The sequence below is a fragment of the Adiantum capillus-veneris genome, chromosome 28, assembly GCF_014529385.1.
Source record: "Adiantum capillus-veneris isolate H3 chromosome 28, ASM1452938v2, whole genome shotgun sequence".
NCBI lineage: Eukaryota > Viridiplantae > Streptophyta > Polypodiopsida > Polypodiales > Pteridaceae > Adiantum > Adiantum capillus-veneris.
Window position 1 is genome coordinate 16,227,950 of NC_140958.1, and position 14,526 is coordinate 16,242,475.

The 14,526-nt window shown below is 40.3% G+C and overlaps 1 protein-coding gene across 1 annotated transcript; it reads right to left on the bottom strand.

Annotated features, from left to right (window-relative positions):
* Nucleotides 1–4,142: 4,142 nt before the first annotated feature.
* Nucleotides 4,143–5,773, bottom strand: LOC147420100 (L-ascorbate oxidase-like). Its single transcript, XM_086504086.1, has 3 exons — nt 5,449–5,773; nt 4,850–5,094; nt 4,143–4,426 (listed from the first exon to the last, which is right to left on the bottom strand). The coding sequence occupies exons 1-3, from the start codon at nt 5,526–5,528 to the stop codon at nt 4,287–4,289; spliced, it is 465 nt and encodes a 154-aa protein (XP_086360212.1). The 5' UTR covers nt 5,529–5,773; the 3' UTR covers nt 4,143–4,286.
* Nucleotides 5,774–14,526: the final 8,753 nt, after the last annotated feature.

Here is a 14,526-nt window from a genome sequence, read left to right on the forward strand (position 1 = left end):
GAAATCTACTCTTGCAAATTTCAAGCATACTGCAGATGCAAATTCATATGCATGTGCAATTGTAAAAATAATGATCACTTGCAAATCCATGAAAATGAATGAAAATTGCTAGATCTAGTCACACCCTTGCTGGAACAACAAGAAAACCAGGATTTACAACCTTATGCATACCCCTTGGGCAATTATCATTGCAAAACCAATTGAAATTGAAATTGAAACTAGAAAATGAGTGCCTAGAATGATGAATCTTATCAGATTGCTCATACAATGACTTTCTACCAATGCAATCACCTTTAATACTAGGATAGCAACGACCGTACCCAAGCAATGCAAGGCTACACAAAAGTTAGCATATGTAATAAAGAAGTGACAAGCAATGCATTGCTACACACGTCTTGCAATCAGAGCATTCTACCATACATAGTTGTAGGAATAGAGCTTCAGGAGGAAACTTTCCACCTTTGTTTGCTTGTTGTTTAGAGGTTTTCATCATGCTATAAATCTTTCATGTGGGACTCAGTTGATTGCGATCATGTGGAGCTTCAAAAGATGCATGCATATTTTTAATATTCTAAATGAAATGATGTGCTTATTCAAATAAGTAAATACTTTTTGATTGTTTTGAACATCTTTTAATTGGTACTAAAAAAATACACATATTTGTCCATTAAAATAGTGCTTGAAAAATGATGCCGGTGAAGCGTACTTAGTATCAATCTTGTACATGAATTTGAATTTTAGGTTAAGAGCTAGCTAGAGAGCATTCAGATGAAGAGCATAGTTAAAGAAAATACTATGCAAAGGTTTTCGCTTTCATAACGCAAGTTTCAAAAAGGTAACAATATCGTTACCAACGTCTATGAAGATAGTACCCTTCCCTTCAACACAGATGTACATCTTTACTCAATCAATACTCCCTTCAACACTGAAGGCGGCCTACTCATGGGGGAAGGGCACATTTGCTCTAAATTATAATTTTCTCTAAATTATAAAAACTGGTCAAGGAAGTGTGTCACATCACCGTCATACATATGTATTGTTTATATTTCTTTTGGGCACCCGCATGTGTACACATATTGTATTGCAAGTGCATTATCTTCTTAGAACTAAACAAAGCTCTATCTACATAATTGCATACTCCAACTTCAAATTTTTATTATGCGAGGTCAAAAAGTTTGACACCATTTTAAAGGAGATGTGGTGGCTTAAAAGACAATACAAGGTTTCACTTGGGGGGCAACTCCAAAGTCTAAGATCAAGCACATGCGAAAAGAAAAAGAAAGGCATTTGATTGTTTTCAACGAAAGGTGTGTGAAGGTCTCTTTTATGATTTAGAAAGATGTGTGAAGGTCTCTTTCATGATCGATCAAGCTACATTTACATCAGAGTTGTGTGTGGGCTAAGCCACTTATGTATTTAATAGCACACGACCTAATAAACACTTGTTCATGTACAAGTTATGGTTTATTATGATTCTACCGTGAGAAAAAGGTATGGTTGCAAGTTGATATACCCTTCTATTTTGATATTGAGTGACTATACATCTAGCTTAGTTTTTGTTTTGGGATGTCAAGCCCATTTCTCGAGTCTTCACATTTTTACACTGCTATATGAACATGTATGCATGTTGAATTGTATCCTCTATTGAGAAAAATATTTGCATGCAAATCTCAAATGTTGATTTACTCCTTGAATGGTGATAGAACAAGCTCTTGAGGCCTTGTGTCAATATCTATGAATATATCCTTTGCACATGGTCTTAGTCACATATAGTATGGTAGGCTATTTGCCTAGTCTATTTGCTTTTTTATGACTACAAATGCCTCAATATAAATGGACTCATGAAGCACTAAGTGCATGTAAAAATGATATTGAAGGTACTTCATGAGACTGATGTCACATTTTTCATGGCTTTAAATTCTTGTCCCACATCTACAACTTTGCTATACAACATGATTCCTTATGTTTACTTTTCTATCTTTTACTCTCTCCAACCCGTTGTACGCAAGAAAAATCAAATTATTCTAGTTATTTATTGGTTGTTTTCCTTTAATGCTAAAAATAGAAAATGCCTTCTTTTGATGAGGTGACAGTCTAACATAATAGTCTTTTTTTCCCATGCTCACAATTGTAAGTGGTAGAGTTGTATTACCTCAGAAAAGAACGCACATTAAGCCTCAAGCACAGTCTATGCCTTGAGAAGCCAAAAGATACAAACAGGTTCTTGGCATGGATAAAGCACTAGTAAACTTTTGCTTCTTTTGTGGACCATTGGATAAAGCTTGCTAAGTAGTGCCACATGGCAAGCTAATGATGACAAAGTTTCTTTTTTACTATTTCTTGTGAGATGGGCATTAAGTAAGCCTTATCTTTCTTTTTTGTCCATACTCACAATTTTGAGTGGGGATGTTACATTATCTCTGCAAAGAATGTACTATGCACCTCAAGCACAACATGTGCCTTTAGGGAGTAACGTTTCCAAAGAGGGGATGTAGAATTCAAAAGTAAAAGAGCTATTTTGATAGTTACAGTTGATCATTGGTTTATAAAGCAAACAATTTGAGTGCACATTAGGATGGTTTGGTTCTTCCAAGTCTTACCTCCCAAGGAGATGTTCTTGAAGAACAAGATCTTTGTATCCATCTACATATTTTTCCCGCTAGGCCTCTCATCATTGGACCATTTTGGACTAAGTGAAAGGGATCCTCACTAGCTACTTTGTGCATCTTGAGCATCTATGAGAACCTATCCCTCTAGTCAATACTTTAATATTTGAAAGAATAGCCTTCCATAGCACCTTCCATGGGAAGAGCTTCATAGTTGGGGGCCATTGAGGGTCTCCTATGTTGCTTGCTACCGATATCCATATGGATTCTGGCCAATGCTTCCACCACTACATAATGAGTGGGGAGAACCAATCTCTTCTAAACATAAGTTTGAAGTAGATTTCCTAAGTTTGCGGATTGGTGAAAATTCTTGTTCTCGAGCGTGTGCCAAGATTTCCAATCAAACTTAACCTCACAAGATTGCGGAAGTGCATTGCAAACACCTTCAACGAGCAATTTGTCATGAACTTCAATTTCTTTCCACGTTCCTCCTCGGTAGATTGGCTTCACCTTGTCGACCATATCCCATGTCATGATGGGCTACGCCTAGTCTTGTCTGGCAATTGAGACCATGCATTTAGCACATTGCACTTCAGAATACACGAGAAGGTGGAGGATCCCAATATCACCTAGCTCCTCGAGTGTAACAACACACTCCCATTTAGCCCACTTCCATGGTGCTATATCTTTGGTATTTTTTTCCACATGAATTTTTTCACGAGTCTCAAAAATTCCTTCTGATTTCAATTTGCTATTTTGACAAGAGGATCAACGAAGGACAAATATGGGATCATAATCGAGTTGATCACCTTACCTTGTTGAGGAATGAAAGTACATATGCCCAACTTCGCAGCTTGCTTCAAACTTTGTCCATGGCCCATTGGAATCTTTGTTTGTGACATGTTTCGACCCCTAGGGGACTCCAAGATAGGTTTCAAAAATTCCTTCTAATTTCCTTTTACTATTTTGAGAAGAGGATCAATGAAGGACAAATATGGGATCATAATCGAGTTGATCACCTTCACCTTGCTAAGTAATGAAAGGACATATGCAAAACTTCGCATCTTGCTCCAAACTTTGTTCCTGACCCAATGGAACCTTTGCTTGTGAGATGTTTCCACCCTTAGGTGGCTCCAAGATGGTGAGTCAATTTCTGACAACGAAATTAGTCTTGATTTCTGCACATTGCATTTAGATCCATAAGTTGTGGCAAAAATATGGACAATCTCCACAACTTCCTCAACGTCGTATGGTTGGATTTCAAGAATAGAAGGGAGTCATCGGCAAACAGCTTTTGCCAAGAGTTGTTTGTTATCAAGCAGACTCAGGTCTTATATTTCCCGTCTTGCAACACTTGCCTCTTGCCTCTCGCATTGTGACCAAGGATGAGAGCCGATTGTGAACAAATATGAATGCAAGGGTTACCAAAAACTATCGTAGGTACAATGGCAATATGACGTGTGCAAGCTACACCATTCACAAACTCTCTTTAACACACTTAATACTTATGTATGGACCTTGTCTAAACACGCCCTCTTTGTCCACAATCATTAAATTCCAATGATACAACATTTGAAAAATTTCACACTTTTTCTTACAACAAAAGCTTTGAAAATACAAAGCAAGCCGCTAGAAGGTTTAACTACTGTAATCCAATCAATGAAGCTTTTCCTGTGTCCACTATCGAAACAATCTCTTTGTGAGGCCACAACCTAGGGTGGACTTCGGTGGCGTAGTTAAGTACTCCACTCCTTCAGCAAATATGATGGTCATACCCATGTGCATATGGGGCTCCAAATGGCAATGAAAGGACCACACACCTGGATCCAACAAATTCATCAATCAGCAATCAATATCCAAAGACTTAATGTTGAAAGGCAACCTTACTAGTTGTCCGCAAACGAAACAATTCACCATGTCTCATCTACATTGATGCCAATCGATGTTTGGGGGAAGTAATTTTGCTATAAATATGAACTCCCGTTCAAGGCAACGCAAAAGTATACATTTTACCAGCTTGTTTTAGGCAGATTTCATATTTTTCTGATACCATGTGCGTCATTCAAATCACGATTTTGAATGGACTTATATTAAAATCTCAATCAAGAAGATGAAGATTAGCATACAGTCCAAATTTGGTAAAAAACGGAGCCAAGACCTGTCAGGGTTGATAGGCATCATATGAATGGCTATCATAAGACAATTCATGCATGTTCTATCTTCACTAGGTGGAGAGCAAGAACCTGGATTATCAGCAATGAAGCGTAGAGCGGTCCAGCCATAGGGGTAAAGGGGGACCGTATTGCGGAGAGGGGGGTTGATGAGGTTGAACGTTTGGGGATGAAGAGTAGGATCAAAGGCACCGTCACCATAGCCCAGCACCCAAAAGTCGTGGCCGTGCATGTGCCAAGGGTGGATGCCGCTATCATTGGGGGCCAGCATGTTGGCGTTCTGCAAGATGAAGTCCACAGTGGAATTGAGGGGGAACCTGCATGCATGACAATGTCTGAATGCATAAGTACGTATGTATACATGCTACTCATGCATATAGGAGTATGTATGTATGAATAAATATGTGCCATGTATGAGTATGTATGTCTGCAGAGTATTTGTGTATGTATGAGTATGCATATTTCCAAGTATTTATACATGTTACTCATGCATATATGAGCATCATGTATGTATGTGTGCGAGTATGTATGTATGTATATATACATGCATGAGTATGCATATTCATGAATGTATGAGCACGTCTGTGTGTATGTATGCAAGAGACACACAAAGCCCACAGCTGTGCTACAGAGCAGACCTAGATGGAGGCAAAAGAGTAAATGCGACTGACCTATACACCTGCGTGCCCATTTGCGCATTAGGGTTTGATGGGGGCTGGAAGATGTCGTGGGCGTCGAGAGGGTAGCTCATGGGCGGGGCCGCCGAGTCGAATGCGCCCTTGAACCGGAACCTGAGGGCGGGCAGCAGCGGCGTGGGCGGCAGCGCCAGCGAGATGTTGTTGATCGCCCATTTGATGACCCCGTCCACTCGATTCTGCGTGTTGAGAAAAATGACCTGCTGCTCGCTCGCTTGCGGCGGGCGAGGAACCCAACCTGCGCTCGACCATAAGCATGGCTACAAGATTAACAGAACATACAATACTTTGCCCCGGAGGACCCCCCCCCCCCCCCCCAAAAAAAGAAAACACACACACACACACACACACACACACAAAACCAATTTAGCTTTCCTCCACGAGCATCTTCAGTGATTCCTACAAAAACAAATGGAAAAAGGATCGTGCCTAGCCATCTTTGGTGATTCCGACGAAAACAAATGAAAAAAGGATCGTACGTACCTAGCCTACTGGTAGCTTCTTCGTTTATTTAATGGAATCTCCACATATATTCCCTTGCTTCCCTGGCCCTTTCTCTTGAGTTTCTTCAAAGGCAGAATGGGTGTTCGAACACAGATACGCAGAGAGTTGGCTTTATTGCACCTCGTTCAACAACTCAAGTTGGCCTCGTTCACTCCTCGCAAGCCAGAGTTATTTGCTATAGAACAATACAACCCTTGTCCTACCTACACGCCATCTCCAGCCTGCACCTCAGCCCACCTGTGCGTCCTCGTCTCCTTCTTCTGCTGCACATCGTCGTCGCCATCTCACTCTTGCAGCTTAGCTTAACGCTTGACACGCGCGTCGCAATCTCCTACCCACCTATTTAAACAGGGATCTTGCAAGATTCTCCTTAATGGAACTTTTTGAAAATCGTAGGGACGTACTCACACGACGGCCCACTCTTTTTAAAAAAATAATTTACCACAAAAGGTTGTATTATTATTATAGTTATAATACCTCATACAAAATGCCACTAATATGGCTTTTTGAAGAGGTACAGGACGACGTCACGGGGACGCTCCCAAGTTCGCACGACGAGGTGACGTCAGAAGCGCCACCACTCGAAGCGATGAGAGAGAGAGAGAGAGAGAGAGAGAGAGAGAGAGAGAGAGAGAGAGAGAGAGAGAGAGAGAGAGAGAGAGAGAGAGAGAGAGACTCATGCTACGCTAGCCGTCATGAGAGAGAGCGCTGCGTTAGATGCCATGACATAGAGAGAGAGAGAGAGAGAGAGAGAGAGAGTAGAGAGATGGCTGCCTTAGCCACCATCACACACACACACACACACACACACACAGAGTAATTGCGGGGGAGATTTTTTTTTTGGGGGGCGACTAATTGGATTTATATTTTTGTTCAAAATAGAAAGTGTCTCTCCTTTCAATCTAAAAAATTAAAAGGGCAGTCCTGACTAAGCACTGCTTCAGATTCCACACAAAACCAACTCCACAATCTGGGTGCTCTATAGTCCTGCTAATAATATGCTCGCTCGATCTTGTATCTTTGGCCATGCCTTCGTCCTCTAGAGGATCTTTGACAATGCCTTCGTCCTTTGGATGCCTTGTTTTTGAGTTTTTACGCTTACTCTCCAATCCATGTCCTCTTGCTCCTAATCGGAACTATTCAACCATCAAATGGCACGATTGTAATCTCAAACACACTTTTCCCAAGCGCTGCATTGAACCAAAAATTGTCTCTCTTCCAATAACTTTCATACTAAGCTTACACACTTTAAATTGATCCTAGGCTAAAAATCCAAAACTACATGAGCTACACTACCCTCTTCATGTAAACAAACCTCAGCAAACTTCTCTCCTAACAACACCTTCTTTCTCACCAAGAGCGCCATACTATGTCAACGACCCAGCAATTTGACTATGAGTTATTACCTTGCCTAGCCAAAAATTAACGACTTTGATTGAGACTAAAAGCTGTATCATTCCAAGCAGCTGGAGAAAGTGGTGGTGAGGAGATAGGGCGCAAGGCCACTACATCATCACCATACACTAGAATTCCCAGACCATTGGTTGTGTTGGGCTTTCGACCTCGCACGTGTGTTGCCATCCAAAAGCTTTTGCGCCCATTAGGAGGTTCTGCAAAGGTTCTTAGCAACACAGAGTAAGCATCACCAGAATGGACATTCAAGTTATCAAGCTCCACGTCCTCCACATATCTTCCATCTACCTCCACCACTGTCATGTTATGACCCTACAAAGATCATCAAATAATATACTTAGGAAGAATTACTTCTATTTATCCATAGCTTATATTGCTTCAAATTAATTCTATTGATATGCTGTTTATTTGGTATATTCTATTGATGCAATGAGGAATGTTATGACTATTATGATCACATTGTAGGGTGTTTCTGTTTAGTAGATCTGTGAGGCGCTAGGTGTAGGACATGTGTATAATGACATTTGTTTAGTGATGGTGCTACCACTTTTTGTATGATGATAGTGAGCACATAGATTATGCCAAGGGATCAATTAGCAATTTTGGACAATCAATTATCATTTTTGTAACCTCATTATGACCAAAGACTAGTTTAGTCCCAAGTGATTATTTGTAGCTATTTTGAACATGGACTTAAAATTAAGTATGTAGAAGAGTGACATGCTCACTCTTTTGGTTGGTTTGGGGGCGGGGGGGGGGGGGGGGGGGGGGGGGAGAGATTACACCCATTCTCTCTCTCTCTCTCTCTCTCTCTCTCTCTCTCTCTCTCTCTTTCTCTTTTCTTTTTTTTACTTTGTTGTTTGCACGTCCACGACATCTCAGTTTGTTCTAGTGGTATCAAGGCACAAACAAATGCTGAATAAGATGCAACAATTGCAGCCATCAAGACCCCCTTTTCATATTTAAAAATTGTGCTAATTCCTTCACCAAGGATCATAAGTGCACTCTGCATTGAAAGCCCATTAATGCTACATCAACATCCACATCACAATCTCCTTTCAGAGTAGACTCAATAATGGCTACATTTGTAGTGATCGTTAGATTAAAGAATACTTATTTTCACAAATTTTGTGGATGCATTAGGTTGTGCTACATTGTTTTTTGCGTATGGTGAGATTCGTATTTGAGAAGGAGAGTAGGACCCTTTTGAAATTAAATAAGGAAAAGGAGGAGAAGAAGCATCATTTCTTTCCTTCATTTCTCTCTCTCATTGTAGAAAACAACCGTAAGAAAGCACGCCTTATGAGATGTGCAAATATGAAAAGGCAACTCGTGTTTCAGATTCTATAAGAGGAGGTGTTCACCTGAATTGCAAATAACCCTGGGGTGTTCACTAAAAGTATATGTAACATAGCACGTGCATTCAACAGAAGGGATTTTAATTTCTTGTAACTTTACAAATTCATGTGTACAAGAGGTGTATAAGGGGTAATCAAAATCCATTTTGGTGAACGCACGTGATGTAAGAAAAAATTACTTAGTGAACGCCCCAAGCAAATAACTGATGTAATTGAAATCCCTGAATGCAACACTAATATCACCATGCAACTCTCCCATGCCATATATAGGCTCAGAGCCATTAGAAAATTTTACTTAGTGAACGCCTTAGGCAAATAACTCATGTAAATGAAATCCCTGAATGCAACACAAATATCACCATGCAACTCTCCCCCCAACCATGCCATATATAGGCTCGCACCCCTTGACCGCGTGTCTGTCATGACCCTTGGTCTGACACATAATCTGAATCTAATTCAGACATTTCCTTGGCCTCTTCATACTAAAACGAGTCAACTCGCAGTTTCTCTGTTTCTCCTCTCTGTGGAGGATTGTACCCTCCACTAGTACTTGCTTCCCTTGCAAAGCATCGCTTTTATCTTGTGAAATTTTTTTCCTTAACGTCCTTACCATTTCATCCTTGTCAGACATGTATACACCAATTCATCACACACATATCACCAAATCAATACCCTACTTCAAGATTTGAACCTGCAAGTTTGCCAATGTGTATCTTAACACAAGCTCCACACACATACACATAGAGAAATTGACAACTACCCTTCAGAAAATCATTCACACACAAACTGAATTTCAAGTATACAACACTTCCCACGGTCTCAAATTGGTATCAAAGCTTTGGGGGCGAGGAGCAGCCATGGAGGAGACGGGTCGTGTTGCATGGCCTATGCATGAAGGATGCATGGATTCTCTTTCTCCTCGGCCTCTCTCCCTCTCTCTCGCTCTCTCATATGCACAATGCTATGGAGGAATTACCTCTGTCGGGATGAGGGCGTGCAAATACCCTTGCACACAAGTCGACACCTCTGCCGAGACAAGGGCATGCAACCACCCTTTCACACAAGTCGGGGGTGTCGACGGCCTGCACCAAATCAGTCATTCTCACTCTCTATACGCTCGCCCTGGGGCAAGGAAGAGAACTCGACACATGAGCTTTGCCAAAAAAACCTCTGCAGCACGTCCCCTCCCAAGATCTCTTCCTTGTGCAAGCGGTAGCACGCTTCCATAGACAAAGTTGTTTAAGCTTTCCCATTATTGGGTGCCCTAGGGTGGCCATGGGCCACCCAAGGGGCCCGTCATCACTACACCATGCGGCCATGAAGCACCGTTGTTTTTTGGGCAAATCCCCATGAGAGTAGCAAGGAACTTAGGGTCACTACAATAAAAAAAATGTCTATCATGTGGGTTCAACAATAGGGATTATATTATTCTATATTTTCTCACATTTTCACAATTAGAAGGTGTTGAAAAAATGATCTTGAAAAGAATTTATAGATTGAATAGGAAAAGGGTCCCTTTTATTGCTGAAAAAATCATAGTTAAGGGGTTTTATAAGTAAGCCTTGAACGCACACGATAAAAATGTTTTACATATAGTGACACCCCGACCCAAGGCAAGGAAGATCTATAGTAGGACAACATCAAGGGAGATCTGTAGCACGATATCATGCATGAAAAGGTTTTATGATTCACTCAGCATCGAAAACAGTCAACAAAGTTGGGGTAGATTTGGCATGCAAGGGAGAGCCAAAGGCAAGCGGTCATTTCTCAAGGAGAAGAACGGCCACAAAACCCATGTTCAAGCCATGCAAGGCATGGTGATAGTGGACTATCACGGGCAACATCCAAGGCAATATCTGTAACGCTGGGACTTCCTCAAGATGGGAAGAACATCCAAAGTTGGGCTATCGAGATGTATCATGCGAAGGCAAGTACTCACTGGTTGTTGTTCCATTTCAAGAAGCTGGTAGGGGCTTCTCTCTCTTTCCATCCCGCAGTTTTGGGTGTGAAAAGTTTTGGTAGATCAAGGATCGGTTCAAGAATCAAGGAAGCTCAAACATCCCGTCCATGTGATCGACACGGCAAGTTGATATAGCTAATTTACGAGGTAAGCGATAAATTTACATTTTGTTTGTCAAATTCTTTAATTACATGCAGTGTGGCTATGGTATGCAATGAACATGTGTGCTATCATGGATGCTCTTCTATATATAATTGTGCAATTTAAGCACTGCAAGCACAAGCAAGACATGTAACAAAGAACTGTGACAACAGCAGATGATTCTAAGAATTCATGCAAGGCATGTGATCATGTCTCGATTAAGGAGCAACACGCCAAAAAGGATAATCCATTCAAAGGTTTCAATGACACTCCTCGACCTTGAATAAGGCAAGGTTGTCTGGAAGTAAAAGCAAATCAGGCATGGCTGATGACTTGTAAGTCAAAGGCAATCGGCAAGACCGATCCTTAATTCCAATTCCCAAAAGTTGACAGGCAGAATTGACTGTAATCAACCTTGTCAGCAAGATAGGTTTGGAAGGAAATTACAAATGGCTACTTACAAAGCAGCATTGGGCAACCCAGGTATATTTTGTTTGTGCAATTAATGTCGATATTTTTTGTGCTTTCTGTATAGTATCCTACTGGACAAGGTTGACAAGTGGTAACAATCAACAAGTAAACCACACCCAAAAGTTTTTTAATATGCCAACTTGACAAGCAAATGTTGCTTTGGTTAAGTAGAGATTTTTAGTAAAATGAAATTTGATAGCTAAGATTCTAAGCTATCTATTTTCAAAGTTGGGCAATCTAAGCTCAAGAAGATCGATTCTCTTTTTTCTTTACATTTGTGTGTCAATAGGAACACCAGTGAGCTATGAGCACTTAGGTTGCATTCTGTTTCACCTTTTCAATGAAATTATGCAAAGAACAGCTTTAGTTTAGGGAATATTTCATATACGTTTCCAGAGTCTGGATATATGCTATTAGCATATAAACTTGTGAAAACTTGGCAACCTATTGTCTGTTGTGCAAAGCAAAGTGCTTTGCAGCATTCATGAGAACCAAGACTTCTAACAAGTGCCAACGTACTACCCATTGATTCGAGATCAAGGGAACTGGCACACGAGTTTGGAAAATTTGCCAATATAGGAATATCAGCTCACACCTCTGCATGTATGGCATGCCAACCAAGTAGAATGAATTTCACCTCATCATTGTTACACTTTCACTATAATACCAGCTACTCTGTCAAGGACACAATAAGATATTGCATATTTAACATGATTTAATCAAATGTACTTCATTCACGCATGAGGCACCATATTGACGTCAACCCGATACAACCACAACCATATACAAGGTAGGTGGGTCAAGCTACGGCTTATGATTTGCTACGTTTCTATGAGAGAGAAGCATGTGAACAATCTGCAGTATGCTTATAGGATAAGCTACAAGATAGGTATAACATGTACAATAGAATACACAAAGGGTATGTACTTCAATCACTTAAGGAATGTTCCTTAGCCCAACATGCTCTCTCTCTCTCTCTCTCTCTCTCTCTCTCTCTCTCTCTCTCTATATATATATATATATATATATATATATATATATATATATATATATATATCTATATATCTATATATATATATATATATATATATATATATATATATATATATATATATATATATATATATATATATATATATATATATATATATATATATATATATATATATATATATATATATATATATATATATAATGATCCCCTTTTGAATGCTCAATGCGGAAGCTTTCTTTGGATTCTTGTTTGATGGCCGCTTTTGAAATCCTTTGTTGAACTTTGGCCTTGAAGCTTCTTTTATTTGATTCTTACTTGTTTTGATTTATTGCCCTTGTTGCAGTTTTAGTGGGAGCATGCCCTTAGAGGGCTCGGAGATGAAGCCTTGCGAAGCTTGGGACTGCACGCTTAACATGCGCCACTTACAAGGCCTTGGGGAATGTCCGTGGGAAGGTGCCCCTTTGAGGGCTTGAATGCTTGGGTGCACCAACATCATGGGAAGGGGGCCCCGTAGGGACGGACCCAAAAAAGGTTTTAAAAGCAGCACAACGCATGGGTAGAGTCCGCGACCGGCAAAGGCTTGCATGCTTCAGTGTGGGAATGACAGTCTAGTGGACCCAAATTCGTCAAAAGTTGAAGTTTACCGCCTGTTATAAGTCCGCCAAATTTGCTCGATTAAGGGAGCCCACATTGAATCCACAACCCACCAAATACACTATTAATAGAGTGTTTGTGCTAGACCAAGGGTCCCAACGGGCTCCACATGAGATAGAGTCCAAAGTAGAGATATTTGATCTTGGTTTTGCAATGCTTCACACACACACACACACACTCGGGGGGTTCACTATGTGTAAAACTACCATATCATGTGCGTTCAAAACATGTTTGTAAAACCCCTTATCTGTGAATTTTGTTAAGAATATAATGTACCATTTTCTTTTAAAATCTGTAAGTTTTTTTCAAATTTGAAAAAATATTACCCTTCTGTATAATATTTCTATAAGTTTCAAGAACTTTAAATACCCTTCTGTTGAACTCACGTGATAGGTTACATTTTTATTAGGTGACCTCCCCGGGCACACACACACACACACACACACCTATTTTTAGGCATAAATTGGTGATGAGGTTTGAGGAGCTTCCGGTGTCGGATCCATGGGCTTGAAAGCTGTATGGAGAGCTTGCAAGGGGCTCTTTGAGAAGATGTGGGTAATGCAAAAGAAGGGTGACTCCAAGAAAATTAATTTAGAAGAGCAAATCATGCAAAATCGACACAAAAGGGCAATCTAAATGCAGATGCAATAGCCTACTTAATTAACCACCAAGATTAACTAGTGAGAGTAGTGGTTCATAGGAATCAAACCCATGAGCTTGCTCACAACTAATTAGCCTAGTGATTACTAAGTAGTGATTATTAGAGGTGAGGAAGAGAGATGTAATGGTATATTAAAGATCTAAATGATGATAAGGAAGTGTTGATCAAAATAACACAATTGCATGGTCATAACTTAGATAGCACACCATACCTCTGATACCACTTGATGGGAATGGGATCGTGCTAGCTAGGGTGGATGAAAGAGAAACATAGTGCAATTGTGTGATTGTGTGTAAGCAAGATTATCACTCAAGTGAATTAGGTTGCAAGATAGATTATCTTGGACTCATAAACACAATCTTGAGTATTGACTTAGCTTAGTACAGGCTCACCATAGACAAGCATGTAGTGCAAACTTGAGCTATGTTGTTTATTCATGAAAGTGAGCTTTAAGTAGCTCTACAGCTTGACTCCATTACATGTGGGATTGTTGACCGCTGGGTCAACAACACAACATAACTCAAGTTTCGTACCAAAGTCTTATCTTTGCGAGCTATGAAATGCTGCGGATTATGGCTATAAACGTCATTTGTAATGAGTAGTTATTCTAGTTTCAGAAGCCGGGGTGCAATGGCACTTCCAGATTGTAAATACAAAGCCATTTGACCCTTTCAACCCCATTTTTGGTTAAACCTAAGGTAGCCTTAGTATATAAGGTACCTAGGTCATTTTGTAAAGGGACTTTTATCATAATCAAACTTAGCGTTGCCGTCTACTGTGTGTGAGAGAGAAAGAGAGTGAGTGTGAGCTTCATCCTCCCGCTACGCCCGGCTCGCTCAACACATTGGAGATCCGACTGCACCATTGCGGTAGGCTCGAGGAGAGCTACGCGACAACG

What these genes read in the sequence shown, in the direction of transcription:
- LOC147420100 (XM_086504086.1), bottom strand. Translation starts at nt 5,528, where the DNA reads ATGAGCTACCCTCTCGACGCCCACGACATCTTCCAGCCCCCATCAAAC. An exon ending in ATGGGCACGCAGGTGTATAG is followed by an intron (nt 5,095 to 5,448) that starts GTCAGTCGCATT and finishes TCATGCATGCAG; the next exon opens with GTTCCCCCTCAATTCCACTG. An exon ending in CTTCATTGCTGATAATCCAG is followed by an intron (nt 4,427 to 4,849) that starts GTTCTTGCTCTC and finishes TGTTGGATCCAG; the next exon opens with GTGTGTGGTCCTTTCATTGC.